Source organism: Micromesistius poutassou (assembly GCF_964030765.1).
Source record: "Micromesistius poutassou genome assembly, chromosome: 2".
NCBI classification, from domain to species: domain Eukaryota; kingdom Metazoa; phylum Chordata; class Actinopteri; order Gadiformes; family Gadidae; genus Micromesistius; species Micromesistius poutassou.
The window spans coordinates 3,293,177-3,314,042 of NC_140272.1; the positions used below are offsets into that span (position 1 = coordinate 3,293,177).

The 20,866-nt window shown below is 46.6% G+C and overlaps 2 protein-coding genes across 4 annotated transcripts; both read right to left on the minus strand.

Annotated features, from left to right (window-relative positions):
- Nucleotides 1-5,834: 5,834 nt before the first annotated feature.
- On the minus strand, nucleotides 5,835-10,060 carry LOC311339234 (SH2 domain-containing protein 5-like; the record flags this gene model as incomplete). Its single annotated transcript, XM_084464611.1, has 9 exons — nucleotides 9,988-10,060; nucleotides 9,829-9,909; nucleotides 9,668-9,742; nucleotides 9,449-9,595; nucleotides 8,964-9,164; nucleotides 8,407-8,587; nucleotides 7,228-7,333; nucleotides 6,545-6,704; nucleotides 5,835-6,050 (listed from the first exon to the last, which is right to left on the minus strand). Exons 1-9 carry the CDS (start codon nucleotides 10,036-10,038, stop codon nucleotides 5,835-5,837), a joined length of 1,218 nt encoding a protein of 405 aa, XP_084320737.1. The 5' UTR covers nucleotides 10,039-10,060.
- A 1,716-nt stretch (nucleotides 10,061-11,776) lies between these two features.
- Nucleotides 11,777-20,667, minus strand: hp1bp3 (heterochromatin protein 1, binding protein 3). 3 transcript variants are annotated; one of them, XM_084463794.1, is made up of 13 exons: nucleotides 20,566-20,667; nucleotides 20,002-20,081; nucleotides 19,662-19,830; nucleotides 18,851-18,946; nucleotides 18,571-18,730; nucleotides 17,741-17,884; nucleotides 17,369-17,425; nucleotides 16,366-16,514; nucleotides 15,683-15,773; nucleotides 15,072-15,231; nucleotides 14,101-14,212; nucleotides 13,107-13,262; nucleotides 11,777-13,008 (listed from the first exon to the last, which is right to left on the minus strand). In XM_084463794.1, the coding sequence occupies exons 2-13, from the start codon at nucleotides 20,066-20,068 to the stop codon at nucleotides 12,591-12,593; spliced, it is 1,779 nt and encodes a 592-aa protein (XP_084319920.1). In that variant the 5' UTR covers nucleotides 20,069-20,081; nucleotides 20,566-20,667; the 3' UTR covers nucleotides 11,777-12,590. The 3 variants fall into 3 exon arrangements, with proteins under 3 accessions (XP_084319920.1, XP_084319919.1, XP_084319921.1); XM_084463793.1 differs by having other exon boundaries at nucleotides 19,984-20,081; XM_084463795.1 differs by lacking the exon at nucleotides 18,851-18,946 and having other exon boundaries at nucleotides 19,984-20,081.
- Nucleotides 20,668-20,866: the final 199 nt, after the last annotated feature.

Below are 20,866 nucleotides of genomic sequence, written 5' to 3' on the forward strand. Positions count from 1 at the left end.
ATGTAAAAGTGTTTGTAAGTCTTCGGTAGACATGAGCCCTCTAAGTCTTGCTACGTTTTTAAGGTGATAATATGCAGATTTTGTAACTGATTTGATGTGACTGTCGAAATGTAAATCTGAATCCATGATAACCCCTAGATTTCTGGCTTTGATTGAGGTTTTCAGGGACAGAGATTGAAGGTGTTGGGTAACTTTAAGCCTTTCGGTTTTAGCACCAAATACAATTATCTCGGTTTTGTCCTAATTTAGTTGAAGGAAATTTTGGCACATCCAATCTTTGACTTGCTCAATGCACTGGCACAACAGATCAATGGGCTGATAGTCATTTGGTGATAGAGATACATAGATTTGCATGTCATCAGCATAGCAGTGATGGTCAATATTGTTATTTTGCATGATTTGCCCTAGTGGGAGCATGTAGATGTTGAATAGAGAGGGTCCTAAGATCGAACCTTGTGGGACTCCACATGTCACGTTTGTTGATTCTGAAACAAAGTCGCCAATGGAAACAAAGTAGTTCCTATTTTGTAGGTAGGACCTAAACCAATTTAAGACTGTGCCTGAAAGCCCCACCCAGTTTTCTAATCTGTCCAAAAGTATTGTATGGTCTACAGTATCGAATGCAGCACTGAGGTCTAGTAGCATTAGTATTGCGATTTTGCCAGAGTCTGTGTTTAGACGGATGTCGTTTACAACTTTAATAAGGGCGGCCTCCGTGCTGTGAAGGGGTCGAAATCCGGATTGGAAGGTGTCATAGCAACCAGTTGATGCCAGGAAGTCACTAAGTTGCTGGAGAACAACTTTCTCAATGATTTTACTTATGAAGGGTAGATTTGATATTGGTCTGTAGTTGTTAATAATAGAGGCATCTAGGCTCCGCTTTTTTAAAAGAGGTTTAATAACTGCAGTTTTTAAGGCTTTTGGGAAAGTGCCTGATTGGAGAGAGTTGTTAACTATTTGCAATATGTCTATTGCTAGGCAGTCAAAAACATTCTTAAAGTGGTTGGTAGGTAAAGTATCAAGGCAACAGGTGGATGGCTTCAGTTGTGTCACAGTTTCCACAAGAGTTTTAGAGTCTATGACATTAAAGCATGTCATTGCCATGTTACTTTTGCCTGGGTATGGTGGTAGTCCAGCATTTTTGTTTAAAGTGGAGACATTGATGGCGTGTCTGATGCCTTTAATTTTATCAGTATAAAATGCTGCAAACTCATTGCATTTCTGAGTGGAATGAAGGTCAGGTGGAATTTGTGTTGGGGGCTTGGTCAGTCTGTCAACAGTTGTAAATAGGGTTTTGGCATTATTAGTATTGTTTTTAATGATATTGGAGAAAAATGTTTCTCTAGCACTTTTTAAGTCTAAATTGTAGGCACAGAGGCTCTCTTTATAGATGTCATGGTGAATATGAAGTTTTGTTTTACGCCATATGCGTTCAGCCTTCCTGCATTCTTTTTTCTGGGCTGTTACAAAAGCAACTTTTCTCCAAGGTGCCTTTTGCTTTCCAGAAATCGTTTTAACCTTATAAGGTGCAATGACATCTATGACTTTCAACATTTTCAAATTAAAGTTTTCTAAAAGATCATCAGCAGAACATGGGTTGAGAGGTGGTAGCAAGGAGATGGCCTTTTTAAAAAGTACATTAGAATGTTCATTGATATACCGTTTTTTGACAGTATTTGATTTTGTCTGTATGTCGGGAATAAAATATATATTAAAGAAAACACAGAAATGGTCAGACAGTGAAGGATCAGTCACAGAGAGATCTGAAACATTGAGACCCTTTGTGATAACCAGGTCTAGAGTGTGCCCCTTACAATGAGTAGCCTCTTTCACATGTTGAGACATTTCAAATGTGTCCAAAATGGTAAAAAGTTTTTTTGCACACTTATCATTAAAATCATCAGTATGAAAATTGAAGTCACCAGTTATAACTAGACAGTCAAAGTCTGTGGAGATGCTAGACAATAATTCTGTAAAGTCATCGAAGAAATTTGCAGCGTATGTGGGTGGCCTGTAAATAATTAATAGGAGAACTCTGGGGGAACATTTCAATACAACACAAAGGTATTCAAATGATGGAAAATCACCAAATAGCATCTGTTTCCCCTGAAATACATTTTTAAATATAGCAGCAACCCCTCCACCTCTTTTTCCAGATCTACATACATCAAAAAAGTTATAGTTGGGAGGAGCTGTCTCTATCAGAACGGTTGCACTGTTATTTTGTTCTAGCCATGTTTCAGTTAAAAACATAAAATCCAGTTGAGAAGTTGTAATAAAATCATTAACTAAAAAAGATTTGTTATTAAGAGACCTAACATTAAGTAGACCCATCCTGATGGTGTTATTGATAGGCTTTAAGGTTGATTTGGGTTTGGAGGGAATAGGTATGAGATTTGAGAGGTTAGCAGTGCGTCTAAGTTTCCCTTTGTTTACTCTCTTAGTGATTACAGCAGGAATGCAAAAGTTGCCATGTTTTGATGTAGGCAACCTTGGGTTCAACAGATTATGCAAAACTTCCTTTGTGCTGTGTCTACGGCTGAACCCTTTTTTGTCTCAGTAATAATCAGGACTACTATCAGTACAGGGAGGGGGGGGCTGGGGCGCCCTCCGCTTGGGTGTTATCAGACTGTGATCATGACGTGGGGATGGTATCATTGACGCAGATGCAATTTTGATGCCAACATTTCTCAGTTTCTTAAATTCATCTGGAAAATCATAAAGGGAGGAGACAGTGGAACTGGAGTTGTCGTTGTGGCTATGGGAGAGATGAGGCTGGTGGTCATCATCAACGGGAGACAGCTGGAGGTCAGAGGCAAAGGGGGGAGGCATGGTGTTGATGGTGTCGGGCAGGCTGTTGTCTCTCTTCAAGGTCTGTGGTCTGTCTGCTATCTGTGTGTCAGATAGTGGGACAGTAGATCTGTGGGGGAGGCTGTAGTCTCGCTTCTTCTCATGGTGGGAGAGTGAGAAGAGAAGATTGTCCCTTAACAGTTTTGAGCCTAACCTGTTTGGGTGTAGGCCATCTGCTCTGAAAAGATATTTGCGCCCCCAGAACAAGTTGAAATTGTCAATAAAGCCCCTTCCTCTTTCATTGCAGACTCTTGAAAGCCATGTATTCAGTGCAAGTAGACGACTGAATCTGTTTATTCCCCTGTCAACTGCTGGTATGGGTCCACTGATGAATGACCTAATGTGTAATTTGTCCAGTGTGTCCAATAGTTCAGTGAAATCCCTCTTCAGAAGTTCTGACTGTTCTCTTCGAATATCATTAAGTCCTGCATGCACAATAACCTGTGAGATTTTGGGGTTTTCCAATATAATTGTGGTTAGTTTCTGGTTGACATCACTAACCATCACATCTGGGAAGTAGCATGTTTTGATCTTCTTACCGGTTATATCCTTTATGGTTGAGTCTCCTACAATCAGAGTGTCTGGTTCATCTGCTTTCTGTGAGATGGGCCCTTGTTGGCTTGAGGTGGCGGTGGCAGACGCATGCACAGCTCGACTCCGTGGCGACTGGTTCTTGTTCCGTCTCTGTCCCCACCGTCCGTCTGGACGCATCCTGGGGCTCAGGGGTGCACGGGTGGCAGTGCATGCGCAGCTGGCCTCTCTGGCGACAGGGTCATGGTCGGTCTCTGTCCACACCATCCGCTCCCTTGCGTCTTTTAGTTGCGCATGAAACGTTTATTTTGAGTGAAAGACGCGCGTTTGGGAAGAAGAAAATAAAGTCTTGGTTAAGGTCTGAGAGTGCAAATAAATGCCTCAATAGTGCTGCTGTCATTTTAAAATAACAACGTTACGTTTGTTTTATTACTGTTATTTTTTTAACGCAATTAATGCGGATACTCTGTTATTTGGTTTCATTTACTTACTCAATACTACCTAAAATTACAGCCAGGCTATCAAAATGAACAAGAACATCAAATGTGCATTTGTATGTGATTCCCAACATTTAAACAAGAGAGAAAGATGGCAAAAGGATACCTCAAAGAGCTTTTCAGAGAACTTCTCTTAAATGGCATGATCCTTTCCAAAAATTCTTCCAGTCTCTCTCCCTCCCTCCTTCCATGTCTTCTGTCTCTCTGTGTGGACTGTGGACCTTGTTGGAATTCAACTAGAAATTGTTATTTTGGTGTTACTTAGTCTATATTTTTAAGTGCCTTTCGAGCTAAGCACATAAAGAACAAGTCAATATAGGCATCAGTTTACTGAATCTCTTGGCTTCTATTAGGCTACATAATCCATAGGCTATGTTACAGTTTCAAATATTTTAATAAGGACGTATTTATTCAGATTCAACATTAATTCCATGTTGTCACTTTTCAATATCAGTCATTAGGCTAAATAAAGTCACATTTGGCAATTAGCGGGGTCCTAGTAACCTATTCTCGCAATATAGACCCTAAAGGTTTTCTCATGGTTTGTAGTATAGGCTATCAACCAATAACCAAATTACTAAACTAATTAAAGGCCATGACACACTGTTACCTTCTGTTCAATTCCTTCTTTCTGGGTCAGACTGGGAATAAATTCTGAGGTCTTGGTTAAATACATTTATAAAACGGGTGGCTTAAATCAAGCGATCTGATTGGTTCCCAACTGTTGTAGCCTATATTGAGCGTATAGGCCCAGAGTTTACAGAGTTCAGTATCACTCCGCGCCTAACTTGAACTGTTGTTTATTTATATATAAAAGCAATAGCATAGTTCACTGAAGCCTAAAAAACATGTTGATTGCTGGAGAGGGTGGAAACGTTGACGAATAGACGCATCCCAGGCGTTCCTGTCGCCTGCGCCACCCCGTCGCTTTTGGTGTGCACTGAATTGATTTTGATTTTGGTGTGCGCCACAACAGGTGTGACGTGTACAACAATGTACAGAGCTTTAGGTGAGCCATGTTGGTGAGGGTACAGTGAGGGCAAAACCTTTAGTTTCATATAAATAAAACTTTAAATACGATATATACAGTATAAATATCTTAAATAAAATACATATGTGTATACATAGACCATACGTGGTTTGTAGTGTAGCCCAATAATTAGGCCTTCTGTGATACGATAAGCAGAGGGTCCTACTTGTAATTAATACATAACGTATATTTAATCATCAGAGAATCATACAAAACAAGACCAGTCTCCTCCAAAAATCCATCATATATTTAAAATATATTCAAGATCAGAGAAAGCAAATAGGAAAAACAAAAAGAGACACAGGGCATGGTCAACAGCAAATGAGTACACACATTGATAACGTCACATTATGAGAGCTATAACTTAACTTAAGACTCTGATCAAACCTATATCATTTTACAAAAATATACTGTATATACAAGATATAAAAACAACTTTAAAACACAAAATGTCTACAAAATGACTTGAAACTATAAGGCTACATACAAGTGCTAAATATAGTAGCAAGAAGAGACAAGAAAGGGCAGTTTGGTTAAGACTCTGTGAACCCTAATGTGCCGAAAAAAAAATGGGGGAAATAAGTGCCATCAAAATAAAATATTTAGGCCTCCATAAGGGTGGTTCTTATTGCATCACAATCACTCCAGTTTTCGAAATGATTTCAAAATATTTAGAAAATCCTTTACAATTCAAAATTATATAATTCATAGTCTGAGGATTTTTCGAAGGATTTAAAATTCATAGTCTGAAGGCTTTCCAAGGACTTTAAAAAACCATGGCTCAACAAAAATGAATCTTAAAATTCATAGTTTTTTCAAGGATCTTATAATCCATGGTTTTAAAACTTTCAAACATTCAACTATATTTTAACACCCGGGTTTGATTTCACAAAAACCTTGAAATGCAGGGTTAGGGTTAGTTTTTTCTATTTTTTTCTTGGCTTTCTGCTGGCGCTCCCCTTGAAGCTGCTACGTAGCGCAGCGGCAGTGGTGGTGCTGAGCAGCGGCCCGCCGGCGCCCGGCTCCTCCCACTCGTAGCAGTGGTTGACGCGGGCGCAGCTCAGGGGGCGGGGCAGCTCCTCCCGGGTCAGGGTGTAGTGCTCAATCAGCACCGCGAAGGAAACAAACTCACGCTGGCATTTCTAGTGCCAGCACGGCAAAGAGACAAAGACATCACAGTGTGAGGAGAAAATATTAAGAACGTTATTAAATGATAAAAAGTTATTAATTATGAATTAAGTAGTTAACATGCAGATAGAAATTCTGGAGGAAAAGGCCTATATCAATACAAGTATTTTGTATTTGTTTGGAGGTTTTCAGCAAAATCTTGAATCAAATCACATAAATGGATAATCCCATTTGAACCCCAACTCAACTTAACTGTTTAGTGGGTGGTTTCCGGATGCAACCATGTAAAGACTATCAAGGGAACAATATTGCAATGCAGTGGTAATGGGTGTGCGACTCCCAGCCCAAAAGTTCTGGGTTCCACAAGGTCAGCCGTCTGACCTGCAGCCACTGAGAACAAGACGCCCTTTTCGCTGCCTTACTCACTCGGTTTTCACTCGGTCACTTTGGATGAAAACTTCTCCTCGACTTGTGAATAATAGAAGGCCCGCCGGTGGGACTGGGTTACCTCCAGGTGGAACATGTCGTTGCAGCTGTTTTCTATGAGGTAGGTGACGAGGCCAGAGGGAAGGCGGATGAGGAGGGAGCCACAATTGGGCTTCTTGGGGTGGGGACAGAGGAGGTAGGAGCCCAGAACGTCCTCCTCCAGCAGGGCCGAGCTGGAGTCACTGGACAACAGGGCATGGTCATCAGGCCACCACACAACATTACCACATTACACAACAGACAACACACGACAACGCACACATAAGTAACCCCTTATGTGTGCGTTTAAAAAGTGTGTTTCTTAGATAAGCTTTGGGTACAGTTTTCTCTTATTTGACTTAAGTACACAAACCGTGTTTGTGCATTTGGTTAGCAGAACCTTTTTTTTTTTTTAAGTGGAACCAAATGCTAGACTGAAGGAACAGCATCAAGAACTGATTGGCTCAAACCTAAGTCACATGATATAATATAATATAGTGTCTATTGTAAGAAACATTCCTGTTTGTGTAGCAAATCAGAATCAACAGTTGCACTATCCGATACTTCTGAGATGATAGTTGAGCGACTGACTTTACTCGCTACCAGCGACAGCTAACTAGTAACTACATTGTCAAACTGACTAAAGGACGAGCTTCAAACTTCATAGACAGTGTTTCCCTTGAGAGTATGAACTGTCAGTTAGCAGATGGATTAGAACAAACTCACGGAGCAATTCCGGCCCAGCACCAGACTGCTAGAGCCAAGGCTTCTTCTGTTTGGGCCAAGCTGGTGGTGGGAGCTCTCTTTGCTGGTGATCGGTCCTTCTCCTCTCCTGGTGTTAACATAAATGAGGAGAAATGTCTGGCAGTCAATCCAACTCCAAAGGTGTCCTGGATTGGGATCTAAACATCTCGTTCTCGTTGAAAGGTGCTGTAGGTAAGATTCAAGGGATCCCCCAGAACAATAGCAATGATCAAAGCCATGAGAGAATATTTAACAACATAAGGAGACCCTAAGATAAGTGCTCTTCATACCAGCGACAGAGGGGGAAAAATCAGTGAGTGTGAGTAAAGACTTGCAAGTTGAGATCTCCATTGATTAACCCTTCCCAAGCCCCGGAAGAAGCCAACCTTGAGGAAATGCATTCACTCAATCTTTCCTCGTCTGAGGAATGCTACCTTGAGGGACAGGCATTGACTAATTCTTCCCCAGCCACAAAATAAGCCTACCTTGGGGAAGTCTATTGACGAACCTTTTGCCAGATACCTTATGGCCTCCAATGGCTAACCCTTCGCCCAACACTGAAGAATCCCACATAGTGGAACCCACCAGTGACAAACTCCCAGAGATACCCAGCCTACCTTAAAGAACTCTATTGACTAAACCCTTCCGCCCGCCCCTCCACACACATATAACACATTGGACTTGATGAGCACAATATGTACAGGGATCATTTTTAATCAACATATCACTATTTTTTATATCATATATAAATAAATAAAAAATAAATAAAATTATATATATATATATATATATAATTCTTCTTCTTTTTTTTTAACCATATCTGTCATTTGGTCTTTGTCTTTGTGTCACTGTCTTATTTGTCATTGTCTTATTGTGTCTTTTGGTGTTTTGTGTCATTTAGACATTTAAACACTAAATGCTAGAGAGTGCCAAACTGTATTTTGTTGTGTATTGCAATGACAATTAAACTCCCTGAACCTTGAACCTCCCACCCCACACACTGAAGAATCCTACCTTGAGGACCCCACCACTGTGAAGGTCTCACCATGACAGACGGCAAAGTCAGTGACATCCCAGCACCAAACACTGATCTGTCCCCGTCTCTACCTTACCTCATCCACTGTTTGACCCTGGAGAGCGGGCTTTGCACCATGGGCCCACCTTGCAGCGAGGCGAGGCGCTGGTGTGCGTGCCGCTGTTTGAGTGGGGTGAAGGTGAAGGACCGGTAGGCCCCGGAGTGGAGGCCCTTGCTGCGGATCGCCTTCTTGCGCACCAGTGACGGGGAGGCGGTGAAGACCTCCTCAGGGCTGCCAGGCTTCTTCTCACGGGTCTTTGACCGCAACTACAGAAGATCAGAATTAATTCACTCCATACGGCCTCCATACGCCTGAATCTTTGCCACGTGACCCTTTGCCCTCAGCACGCTACACTGAAGTTGGATCAAACCTATTATTAGCCGTTTCTGCCATCACTCTGGTATCAAATCATTTCAAATACTGTTTGAAGGATATGACCCCAATCCATGTACAGCTCCATACACCCAGGTACTTTTTCTCTATTTATCGAATTGTGATGTCGGTTGTGCACAGGTTTAAGTTTCAACCAAGATTTATCATTAATGTTGTTCACAGGACAGCAACGGTTTCCAGCCCCTGGTGGTTCTTGGACTGAGAAGAGCCAGGACATGAAGACTGGAATAAGGAGGGTTTTATCCTGACCTTGGCCCCTGGAAACAGGCCCCTGAAGGGGGCCCTTCTGAAGGACACCAGGGCGCTGACACTGAGCGGGAAGCCGTGGTTCAGCAGAGAGGGGTTCCTACGGGGCAGGGGCCCGACCGAGTCCTCAGAGGCATCTTCCGGATGTTTCTCCAGGTACAAGAGCTGGAAACATCGGCAGAGCAGCAGGTTCATGACCAGGGCCTAGGAGAGGAGAGGAGAGAGGAGGAGAGGAGCGACCGCAGACATGACCGTACCGGGACAACTCTTAAGATAAGAACAAAAAGGCAAAGAGAAAGCAAAACATTGAAAGAACTCTAGTGCTTCATTCTGAATAATAATCAAACATTAATGAAAAGAACACTGAGCATACTTTAAAGTCCTTATCATCTAAAACAACAGCCATGCTTTAGATCTGTTACACCAACAATCTCCATGCTGAACACATAAAGAGACAGAGACATGAGCGACAGCGGCGGCGTTCTCACAGCTCGGGCGTGGCGGGCCTTGAACAGATGGCAGTAGAGTTGAGCGTTGGCACTTCCCGGGTTGTGGGAGACGAAGGCGAACTGTGAGTCAGAGGGGCGAGCGGTGGAGAAGGAGACTCTGCGTAGGGCATGAGCCATCAGGACCTTCTACAGACGGGGATGACAACATCATCCGAGACAGAGGAACAGAGCACTAAACCGCGGCGCCATTATGCTCACCGTCTCGTCTTCGTCGTACATCTTGACACCTTTGATTGAGAACTTGAGGGAGACCACCCTCCTTATTTTGCAAGTCTGGTTGTGGAGAGGGAAAGCATTAGTCATTATGTCTCCTGATAAGTGATGAGCACTTGAACAATTTGTTTACACTCTGGACTTACTTTGAGGGCTTTCAACTGTCGGTTCAAGTGTTCAATCTGCTCATCCAAACAGCGGTCCTCAACAGGAAATGAGCCCACATACTTGAGGAAAACCAGAGGGGATCTTAAGCAGAATATCATTGAGGAGGTTGAAATACTGCGTGAAGGAATATGATTTACCTCAGCTGAACGGGTCACTGTACCATCCTGACTCGTCGGGGCCTCACCCATCGTTTTTGTATTAACCTCTTTGGGAATGCAGCTTAATACAGACTTCATAAATCACAGGCATAACGTCAGTAGGCTATAACAATATGCCCAAGCCTTCCTATTGGGACCAGTTCAGCGGTTCCACACAACTGCAGATGTTAACTGCAGATGTTTACATATCCACAAGGCTACATAATATTCAAAACCAATAGATGCGTTTGGGATTAAATCAATGCTTTTATTGTATTATTGTAGTAACCCTTATTGTAGGAAAGCCTAAGCAATAAATGAGAATTTTGAGCCACAATCCAAAGGACGGGTTGAAACAAGCACTACTTCTATTCGGTAAAAAAAACGTGTGAACTATTCTTTGGACTAATATTAAACACAGAAGACACTAACCCTAACCCTAACACATAAATTAAACCAAAGAAGACTCACTTTAAAACGGAGATGCTGTACAGTTCCGTCGATAAATGTCGATCCCTATAGGCTACCCAGAAGGAAGGCACTGATTCCTGAAGTACTTCTCAACATTTTTCACGTTGAAAGCCGCGCCCACACGCCGGCGCGTACCTGTCGCGTCTCAGGTGCGGAGGGGGCGTGGCTTCGTTTGCCAGGGCAGGGGACCAGCGTGCGTCAAGTACCCCTGACTGCAGCAAGTTCGGTTCTTTGAACGTGTGCGCTGACGGACCTGTAGGCGAAATGCATTGAAGCGAGCCGGTAAACTGAACGGGCGTCATAGCTGTGTGTATACGCTCAATATAGTTGGGAACCAATCAGATCGCTTGATTTAAGCCACCCGTTTTCTAATTGTCATTATCCATATTCATCGACCCGCCCACTCTCTCCTCCGTGTCCGGGGGGGGGGGGGGGTGGCTTAGAAAAACATCCCTGGTTATTGCCTAATTTAACCCATCACGTTTGGCTTATCCTAGACTCAAACTAAAAGCCTTGATTGTATCATACGTTTTAGGTACCTGCTCATTTTGGAGCAGGTAGGGGTTACCTAGCCAGGCTAGCGCCGCCTACTGGTTCCGGCAAATTTAATTTGCCTCAACCATATAGTCAGGGAACTAGCAATGCGTTTCGGTTTGCTCCGTCCGCCAGAGCGGACGGACCAATCAGCGAGCAGATGTGGCGATGACGGGCGATAACAGTTGACGAGATGGATGTCGGCGAAGCTATACGCTCTGTGCTTGAAACTATTCCGGATATTGAAGACTTAAAGCCAGAACAAGAAGCATGTTTGACGAATTTTTTGGAGGGCAAAGACGTTTTTGGACTTCTTCCTACCGGGTTTGGGAAAAGTTTAATTTACCAGCTGGCCCCGTTAGTGGCGAAGACATTATGCAAGCCAAACGCTAATGCTAACCCTATTGTCATCGTTGTGTCCCCCCTGCTTGCCCTGATAGAAGACCAGATTAAGGAGGCAGGGATACTGGGTGTAACAGCAGGCCAGCTTGGCGTTAGTGATGACCAGGACATAATAAACGGAAATAAATAAACGCATAGCATACGTCACCGCCAAGCAGCAGCGATTAGTCGAAGCAAACGGAAGCAACCGCCTCCCGGAAGCAAACGAATCTCTACGGCTCGTGTTCAGACGCTATATGAAATGTAATGAAGTAAGCGGCTGATGCATCAGGCTAGGGGTTACCATCACAGCCCATTTGAGTATGTGCTCTTCGTCTATTGGGAACAGAGTGAGCTTAAAATGAAATCACACTACAAACAAACAACAAGCAGTCGATTACAAATATAGTCATTTTTATTAATGACCTGGGAAAAAAAACTTAACAAAGTATATGCATGCAGGGTATGTATGGGATATTTTGTTATTCACGACACAATTCATACAGCTTGTGGCAACGGATCTAGAGCTTAGCAACAAAACCTGTCGGACGTGATGTTTGTTTTTCTATTCTTACAAATTAATACTAAGCAGCGCGTGCTGGCGCCGCCCCTAACTGCAACATTTTCATTCAAAACATTTCCGTTCAATTATTCCTAATAGATTTCCATTTGAAACTAAAACTTTAACCCAAAATACTGCCGTGCACTCGAGGAAAGAAATGGGGGGGGGGAAAAAACATTAATTTCAATGCGAGCATCTTAAAAGGGTTTATATAAATTATATACGTTCAAATTCCTTTAACTCAAAGTCTCTAAATTTAAATTCCCATGGTCTTGCTGTTTTCATGAGAGGGATGTATACTAAGAAGAAGTGTGCACGATAAACAGAACCAACAAGCCCGTACTGGAGGAACCGGCGGCGGAGTCAACAAAACAGCCGTTCATTAAACCGCAGCACGAGCCGACATCGCTCTGCCCGTGTGACAAATAAAAAAAGGGTCCGTTAAAATCAGTTACACTCAATGTACATTAACCACACTTTAACTAATAGGAAAAAACATCCTTCGCCCCCCCCCCCGCCCCCCAACACAAATAAAAAGACACGCCCCCCCCCCCCCTCCCCCAACACAAATAAAAAGACACGCCCCCCTGCCCCCGAAAGAGGGAGAAAAAAAGAATGCTGGAATGAGGAGGGCCCTCCCCCATAGCGGCCATGTTCATTTCTTGGACCTCAGGGACTGGCGGCCGGGGGGCGGGGCCGTGGTCTCCTTCCTGGCGGGGGTCTTCTTGGCGGGGGCCTTCGGGGCCGTGGCTCTGGAGCCGCGGGCGTTCAGCTTCTTCACCGCCGGCGTCTTCGGCCTCTTGGCGGGCGCTGCTCGCTTCAGGGGCGTGGCTTTGGCTGGGGGCGTGGCTTTGGCTGGGGGCGTGGCCCTAGCGGCTGGCGCGGCTCTAGCCGCCGTCCTCTTGGCGGCGGGCTTCTTGGCGGGAGGCGGCGCCGGTGCCTTCTTGCTGGGCGTGGCCTGCTTCTTGACGGGGGCGGCTCTCCGGCCCCTGGCTTTTGATTGGCTGGCGCTGCGCGGCTTCTTGCTGGGCGGTGGCCTGCGCGTCTTGGGGGCGGGCCTCTTGCCCGCTTTCCTGGGGAGGAAACGTTGTCATTCTATTGGCCGATAGGAACTGACGATTAAAGTAAGAGAAGCACTCTGTATGCAACGTCTGACCGCTGACTCACTGACCTCTTGGGGGGAGGAGGCTCGTCGTCAGACTCCTCCTCCTCCTCCTCCTCCGACTCTTCCTCCTCTGACTCCTCCTCCTCTGACGTGTCGGCGGTCCGCTGAGGGGTCTTCTTCTTGGGCGGTGCGATGACGCGGTCCGGGAACAGCACTGCAGGACTACAGCAAAACACACACCATCAGGTTAGGGTCCGCTCCCGGACCCCGGGACCCCGGTCTGAGACCCGGGACCCCGGGGGGGCCGGTCTGAGACCCGGGACCCTTCCTGTGGGTCAACTGTAGGAACCCGCCAAATGACTAACATCCACCGCAGAAGAACAATCTACCCGGGTAGTGGTTCTATGTACCCGGGTAGTGGGTCTATTGGTGCGGTCCTTTTGTATGGCATGCCCCCCTTCCCAGTGGGATCTCCCAGCTTTCTTGCGGCATTGATGCATTGCGGCATTGAGGCACGCCTCCTTTTCTAGTGGGATATCAAGCTCCCACTGGGGGTTCCGATCAGGGCCCTAGTCGCGAAAGATCCCCGTGACGCTCGACGAACGAAGATGGCTGCGTCCGTAGTTAATAAAGTTGAGATGTATTTTCTTTCTCTTTGTGTAAGAGCAGTGTACATTGACATTAAAGACACCAACGTGGAGTTGGTGTCTTTAATGTCAATGTACACTGCTCTTACACACTTCATTACGTTGCTGCTTTAATCCGGTCACCAATGCATTGCACGGTCTTGCTGTGCGTGCAATACAATGTCAAGTTGTTTTCGAGCTGGATTGCTAAAGAGCCTAATGTTACTAACAACAATGACTAGCCGGCTGCTACTGCTGCCACCTCCAGGCGTCCATTATTCTCCAACTCGTAGCACACAAAAGACTGCTGGAACACGTTTAAGGTGGGAAGAGAGCCCGGAAGCTACATCACGTTCTCGTTTCGCAGGTCGGCGTACCAGCACAAAAGGCCAAAAGGACCGCACCATATGTACCGGGGTAGTGGGTCTATGTACCTGGGGTAGTAGGGGAAGGCCAGCCTGTAGGTCCCGTTGAGTCCGGTCCCAGTGATCTGGTCCATCCAGCCCAGCATCTTACACTTAGTGAGGGTCTTCCTCAGCAGAGCCACTAACACACACACACACACACACACACACACACACACACACACACACACACACACACACACACACACACACACACACACACACACACACACACACACACACACACACACACACACACACACACACACACACACACACACACAAATTGTTCCAACATATACTGCATTGAAAACTACTATGAAAACTATTAGTTAAATAACTTTATTATTCAGAAAACAAATATTAATACAATAAAAGAGTGAATAAAGTTCAATTGTCATTTATTCGTTCAGTGCTTTTATAATTCTGTACGCATCAACAGTTATGGTTAGGGCTAACCCTAACTCCTAAGGGTTAACTCTAGCCCTAACGAGAGAGGGCCCACCTATAGGGTTAGGGTTAACCCTAAGGGTTAGGGTTAGCCCTAACTCTAGCCATAACGAGAGAGGGCCCACCTATAGGGTTAGGGTTAACCCTAACTCTAGCCCTAACAAGAGAGGGCCCACCTATAGGGTTAGGGTTAACCCTAACTCTAGCCCTAACGAGAGAGGGCCCACCTATAGGGTTAGGGTTAACCCTAAGGGTTAGGCCTAAGGATTAGGGTTACCTATGCGTGTCTCATGCTGTCCTCGTTGGCGTGGCAGAGGTTAGGGGTAGGGTTAGGTGGTTAGGGGGTAGGGTTAGGTGGTTAGGGTTACCTATGCGTGTCTCATGCTGTCCTCGTTGGCGTGGCAGAGGTTAGGGGTAGGGTTAGGTGGTTAGGGGGTAGGGTTAGGTGGTTAGGGTTACCTATGCGTGTCTCGGTGCTGTCCTCGTTGGTGTGGCAGAGGTTAGGGGTAGGGTTAGGTGGTTAGGGGGTAGGGTTAGGTGGTTAGGGTTACCTATGCGTGTCTCGGTGCTGTCCTCGTTGGTGTGGCAGAGGTATTTGCGTAGCGTTGTGGTGCTGCAGGTCTTGGGTTCGTTCATGGCGATGATGGCGGCGCTGATGGCGTCCTCCAGAGCTCCGCCGGCCAGCAGCACCTTGTCGCCCGTCCGCTTCAGCTACAGGACGGACAGACAGACAGACAGACACAGCTCTGACCTGGGCTCCGCCGAGGACCTGCGCCTTGTCGTGGGACAACCAGGCGCAGGTCTACGTTCACGCAGCAACCACGCAGTGGACCATAAAGTGAACCTTTATGGTCCTGCGTCGGGTTTTAGTGAGCGGACCAATCACAGCCCTTGCGGCTTCGTTGCCTCGACGGAAGGTTACCCTTTTTGGGAGGCGCACGTCAGGCCCTTGCGGTGGACTCAAGGAGGGTCCGCAAAGACGTAAAGGGGTCGGTAAGCCCCTTGAGTTGCGTGAACGTGGGACCATAATCAGCCCTTAAGAGCTGCTTACGTTGTTACACGAGAGGAAAGGTTCTGAACCCAGGCTGAGCTACAACGTCGGACATGAATGCAGTGAGGCTCAACATGTGGCCCCGTGGCGCGGGGGGCCAGGGGTCCTTACCTGGAAGGTTCCGCTGGCTCCCTTCCCAGTGATCCGCTCCAGGTGGCCTTTGTCCACGGCCCGGACTAACGCTGACTTCAGCAGGTCGGGCCTGCGGACCGACACACACACACACACACACACACACACACACACACACACACACACACACACACACACACACACACACACACACACACACACACACACACACACACACACACACACACACACACACACACACACACACACACACACACACACACACAGAACCTGGGTGTCCTTAATGAGACACTTCAGTTTAGGAAATCTATGTTCTTCAAAAGCTCACGCCTTATAAATATATATTGTATATTATATATTCATGTCATTGTATTTTGATTTGTATTGAAAAAAACAAAACTTCTATTTGACATAAACGGGACTCTGGGGCCCTGCCTAACTCCAGGTCAACCGATTGTGGCCCCCGACCGGCCCCTGACTATGGCCCCACGAACGGCCTCTGACTGTGCCCCCCCCCCCCCCGGGCCCCTGACTGTGGCCCCCCTGGGCCCCGACCGCCCCCTGACTGTGGCCCCCCCCCCGGGGCCCCGACCGGCAGCTGACTGTGCACCCCCCCCCCCCTCAGGCCCCTGACTGTGGCCCCCCTGGGCCCCGACCGGCCGCTGACTGTGCCCCCCTCCGGGCCCCGACCGGCCCCTGACCTGTTGTCGATGTGCAGGTGGGGGAAGTGCTGCTCCAGGTACTTCTTAATGAGGATGTAGGACGCCTCCTTAGGCTCACACAGCCGTGTGATGATGAGGGGGAGGGCGTCGCCCAGGGGCTCAGTCCTCACCGCCGGCGTTGCTGCCTTCTAACACACACACACACACAACACACAACACACACACACACACACACACACAGTAAATTACGGTGGCCGTGAAGGGTCACAACACCTGCATATTTACAAAACACCTGCATCGATTTCCCAATGCTGCATTGCAAATATTTACAACACGCGCAAATAGGGAAACAAACCGCAAGTAATGACAACGGAAATGTTTCTGGGGGGACCATAATCAGTGACGGACCCATATCCAGTTGGAGGTCGTTTTCAATTAGGAACGTCTTCAGTCATTCGATTGTGCTACAAGAGGTATGTGTTTCTCTTTTATCATGACAGACTTGTCCATGCGCTCTGATTAAGTGGTTTTGTGTGTTTTCAACATATTAAGTCATTGTCCTCATAACGTATTAGTCCTTGCAGATAATTGTTAAACGTTCTCCAAACGTTGTTAGCTGGAAGCTAGCTGGCTAGCTCGCTCCCGGTCACTAAATAGATGCATTCATCATCATCATCAGAGCACATGGACAAGTCTGTCATGATAAAAGAGAAACACGTACCTCTAGTAGCACAATCGAATGACTGAAGACGTTCCTAATTGAAAAAGAACCGCCAACTGGATATGGGTCCGTCACTGATTATGGTCCCCCCGGAAACATTTCCGTTGTCATTTCTTGCAGTTCGTTTCCCTATTTGCTCGTGTTGTGAATATTTGCAACGCGTGTTGTGAAATCGACGCAGGCGTTTTCTGAATATGCAGGTGTTGTGGAGTTTGCACGTGTTTTGACCCTTCTCGGCCACCGTAGTATCTTTGGTTCTAACAAAAAAAAAATTGGGCTAACAGGTGGGCTTCATGGTCACCCTGCTCTACTGCCACTAACCTTGTTTGCTGGCTGCTTTTGGGCTGCGAAGCTGCCTGAGAGCCCCTTGCCCTTGAGCTGGAGAGAGGGAACCGGCGTTAGTGGATCAACCAGTCTCTTGTATTCACAACATTTCTCAAACGGAGCTGGAGCGCAGCCCGACCAAGATCCTGTTAAGCCGACAAGCACATGGTCGCGCCAGGACAGACGCTAATAATGAGCGCCGAGCGCCGACACGCGGCCCGCTATAGTCACGCGCTTTGTGTGCTTTGCTCCGTTAGAACAAACTATAGTTCTTTTTTCACTGTGGGTATGTTTTAGGCTATATAATGAACATCACCACTAGAATCATAGTATTGTAGCCGTTTTGTTCCCAGTGCTGGGGAGCCTCACCTGTTTGATGGTGCCCTTCTCCAGGTGTTTCTTCAAGGCCTTCTTGATGAGATATTTCCTTTTGTCCAGCTCCAGACTCGGGTATTTCTTTGTGACGTATTTCAAGATGGACATGTAGGACATCCCTGTGCGCTCACTGCTAGACTACAGAAGGAGAATCACACACAACAGGGTACTGAGCAGAATTCAATCAAGGCCTGGATGTAAACAGCTGATTCTGAGCAAATGGTAGTTTGTTATTGATAGTGTTGCAGCCATTAAATATGGAGATGGCAAGGGCTGTCGACTTCCAGCAAGACGCCCCAACCTCACCCATTCCCTATTGACAGTTGAAGCCTCAAAACCGTTTGCTCGTATTTACTCTGAAAGCACTTTGCCCCTCCCACCGACAGGTCCTCCCTCTGCGACCGCTTCATTTCAGATGTGACAGTTCTTCATTACTCTCCACTCATCCTGCTTTTAGCCCTCTCTTAGCCCTCTCTCAGCCCTCTCTCCTAGCCCTCTCTCCTAGCCCTCTCTCAGCCCGTGGTGCACTGAGGTGTTGTGGTGGCTGAGGGCAGTGGGCCTGTAGCTAGCCTTCTGTAAAACCTTCTGGAGGAACTTCAACAATAAAAACTGAATGTTTACTCCGGCCTGGAGTAAATATTTTAAAATACCAATCCCTGCCCTCTACTAGTATGGGTGAGGGTTAGGGTGAGGGTTATCCCTGCCCCCTACCAGTATGGGTGAGGGTTAGTTCTTATTAGAGAATTCTGTATAGCGTTGTTTTAAGGCAGCAGAGTAGGCCATGTTCACGGTAGTTTTTAATAATACAATACTTTTGTTCGTACCTTCACAGCTTCCAGGAGAACCTCGTCCACCTTGGGCGTCGCCCGCGCGAAGCCACTCGCCACCGCCATCTTCTTGTTGGCCGAGATGGACGCCCAGGGGGGGATGGTCTTTTTCACCTTCCTCACCTTGGTCCGGCCCAGCTTGCCTCCGTCCTTAATCCTGGGAGTCCCCGAGGAGGAGGAGGAGGAGGAGACCACAGAGTGAGCGTTTGCGGGCTTCGGCGGTAGGAAGCGATATCTCACTGTGATGACACCACTCTTATCCATAGCGTACCCTCACCTTTTAAGGAGAACAAAGCAGTGTGTGGCGCACTGTCCTCCGGCGCAGTCCTGGCATTTTAGCGAGTCTCCGTTTGCCACCGTGGGCCTAGCATGCCTGAAAATGTCAAAACATCCCCGTCTTTAACGCCACAGTGGTCGGCCGACTAGCTGGACTGCGACAGACCAGAGCCTGTGTTTATTTACGACCAGAACATTACCCTGTGTAGAGGCCTTGGCTCTTTAGATTGGTTAAAATACAGTCAAAAGATTAAGATATGATCAATATATTGTCATCCAAACCTCTGGACATTCCAGCCACCATCGTCAAAAACAGGGTCACTTTTTAATCTAGTTTTATCATCATTGTTCAAACTTGTGTCTCATGCTGACTTCCAGGTTGACCTCATCAGAGAGGTTTCTCAGAGCTCAGCGTCCTGACAGCGGACCCCAGGGAGGCTTGAGAGAGACATCTTTAACAGTGGACTCAATCATTTAACCCCACATCAGTGGAACCAGCATGCTACCACTCCCTCCGTCACACACTGACCCACACAGTGAGAGTTATCTTCCTGAGCGGGTCAGTCCTCCTCAGTCCCTCCCAGACGGTGGACACGGGCCGAGATGAGGAGCAGACGGCACAAAGTGTCGTATGTAAGGAAGACATCTTGTTGTATGAAAGCGCATTGACAAGCGCAACCAATGACAAGAAGAGCCGTGCGTTATCCAGCGGAGGCAGGGATAATCTAACGGATAAAAGTGATATCAAAGTGAAATATCGCAGCGATTGGTTCTCAAGGTTACAATCTGGCATCTGTCGGGGTCTTACTAACCCTTCATTCTCCGCATCCAACTCAGTCTTCACGTCACCAGAGGCCGGCTCTTCTCCAGCTCCGTTGGTCTTGCTGGACGCTCCTACCTCCCCTCCTTCCTCTGCTGGGACCGGGGAGTCGCTCGCCCCCTCCTCGTCCTCCATCACTGTGGGCGAATCCTCAGATGGCTCTGGGTACACATTTAGAAAGAAGCAAAGTTAATGTTTGTGTTTTTCTATAATATGAGTCTATTCTATTCAAACTAGTAGATCTCTATTCAAATGGCGGCAGGTGTTCCTACTTTAAGTGGAGCAGTGAACCAGTGTGAGGCCTCTGCCAGTACCTGCGGGGGACTCCTCACCTTCCTCCGGGGCCGGGGAGGGCGCCTTGTCCTGGGGAGGAGTTGCTGCCGCTCGGCGGATCGGCATCACACTTTATGTCCTGGATGGGAACAGCCAGTTCAAACAGTGCTTTATTAGGACGTGAGGTGAATTATGTGTTCACTGTTCAAATGCATTTGGGAAAGCAGAAAGAGAGACAGAACGACATGAACACATGACCAGGTTGTGTTTTGCAGCAGGACAACATCTCGTCATTCATTAGGGCGATCGCATCATCGGCGGCTGCGAAAGCTTCCAGGAGATGGGAGTGTGCGTGCATCTAATGCTCTGCATGCGATACTAAAGGTTTACACGAGGAATGTTTGACCTAAAAAGTCACTGAAACTCCACATCAGCCCCAAAATAACGGAGAACGATAATCTTGCACAAAAAAAAGAAATCGCCATTTTGTTCATTACTTCATACATACAGTAATGGCGTCGAGCAAAGCGAATAAAGCCCACTAAGTGTACCCTAAAATGAATCTTGAACCCCATTTTGGGCGGATTTATCTGCACAGAGAAATGTTTACGCCAAAAACTTACCTTGAGTTTTGCAGAGAAAAGTAATATTTCAGGGTAATTCTGCAGTCCTTTATTTGGAAATCACAATTGAAGCGCTCTTCCCCTGGCAGAACGGACACGGAGAGCCGGCCAATCAGGGCGCCGCTGCGAGACTTCATGCGGACACCTGATTGGTTGGGCTTTATTGTCATTGCAAGCATGGAACTAAAATGGATACAAAAGCTGAGAAGTGTTCCTGGCGATTATTTGAAGAGAGATTTACCTTTGCCTTTTTTTATTTTTCTACATTTGTATTTGTTTACCGTCACCGTTGTACGCGTGT

Excerpts from the sequence above, each read along its gene's own strand:
- hp1bp3 (XM_084463793.1), bottom strand. The coding sequence starts at position 20,068 with ATGCCGATCCGCCGAGCGGCAGCAACTCCTCCCCAGGACAAGGCGCCC. Across the intron at positions 18,947-19,661 it reads TTGGATGCGGAGAATGAAGG|GCATGCTAGGCCCACGGTGG; the intron begins GTTAGTAAGACC and ends TGACATTTTCAG. Across the intron at positions 15,774-16,365 it reads CACCTGCACATCGACAACAG|GCCCGACCTGCTGAAGTCAG; the intron begins GTCAGGGGCCGG and ends GTCGGTCCGCAG.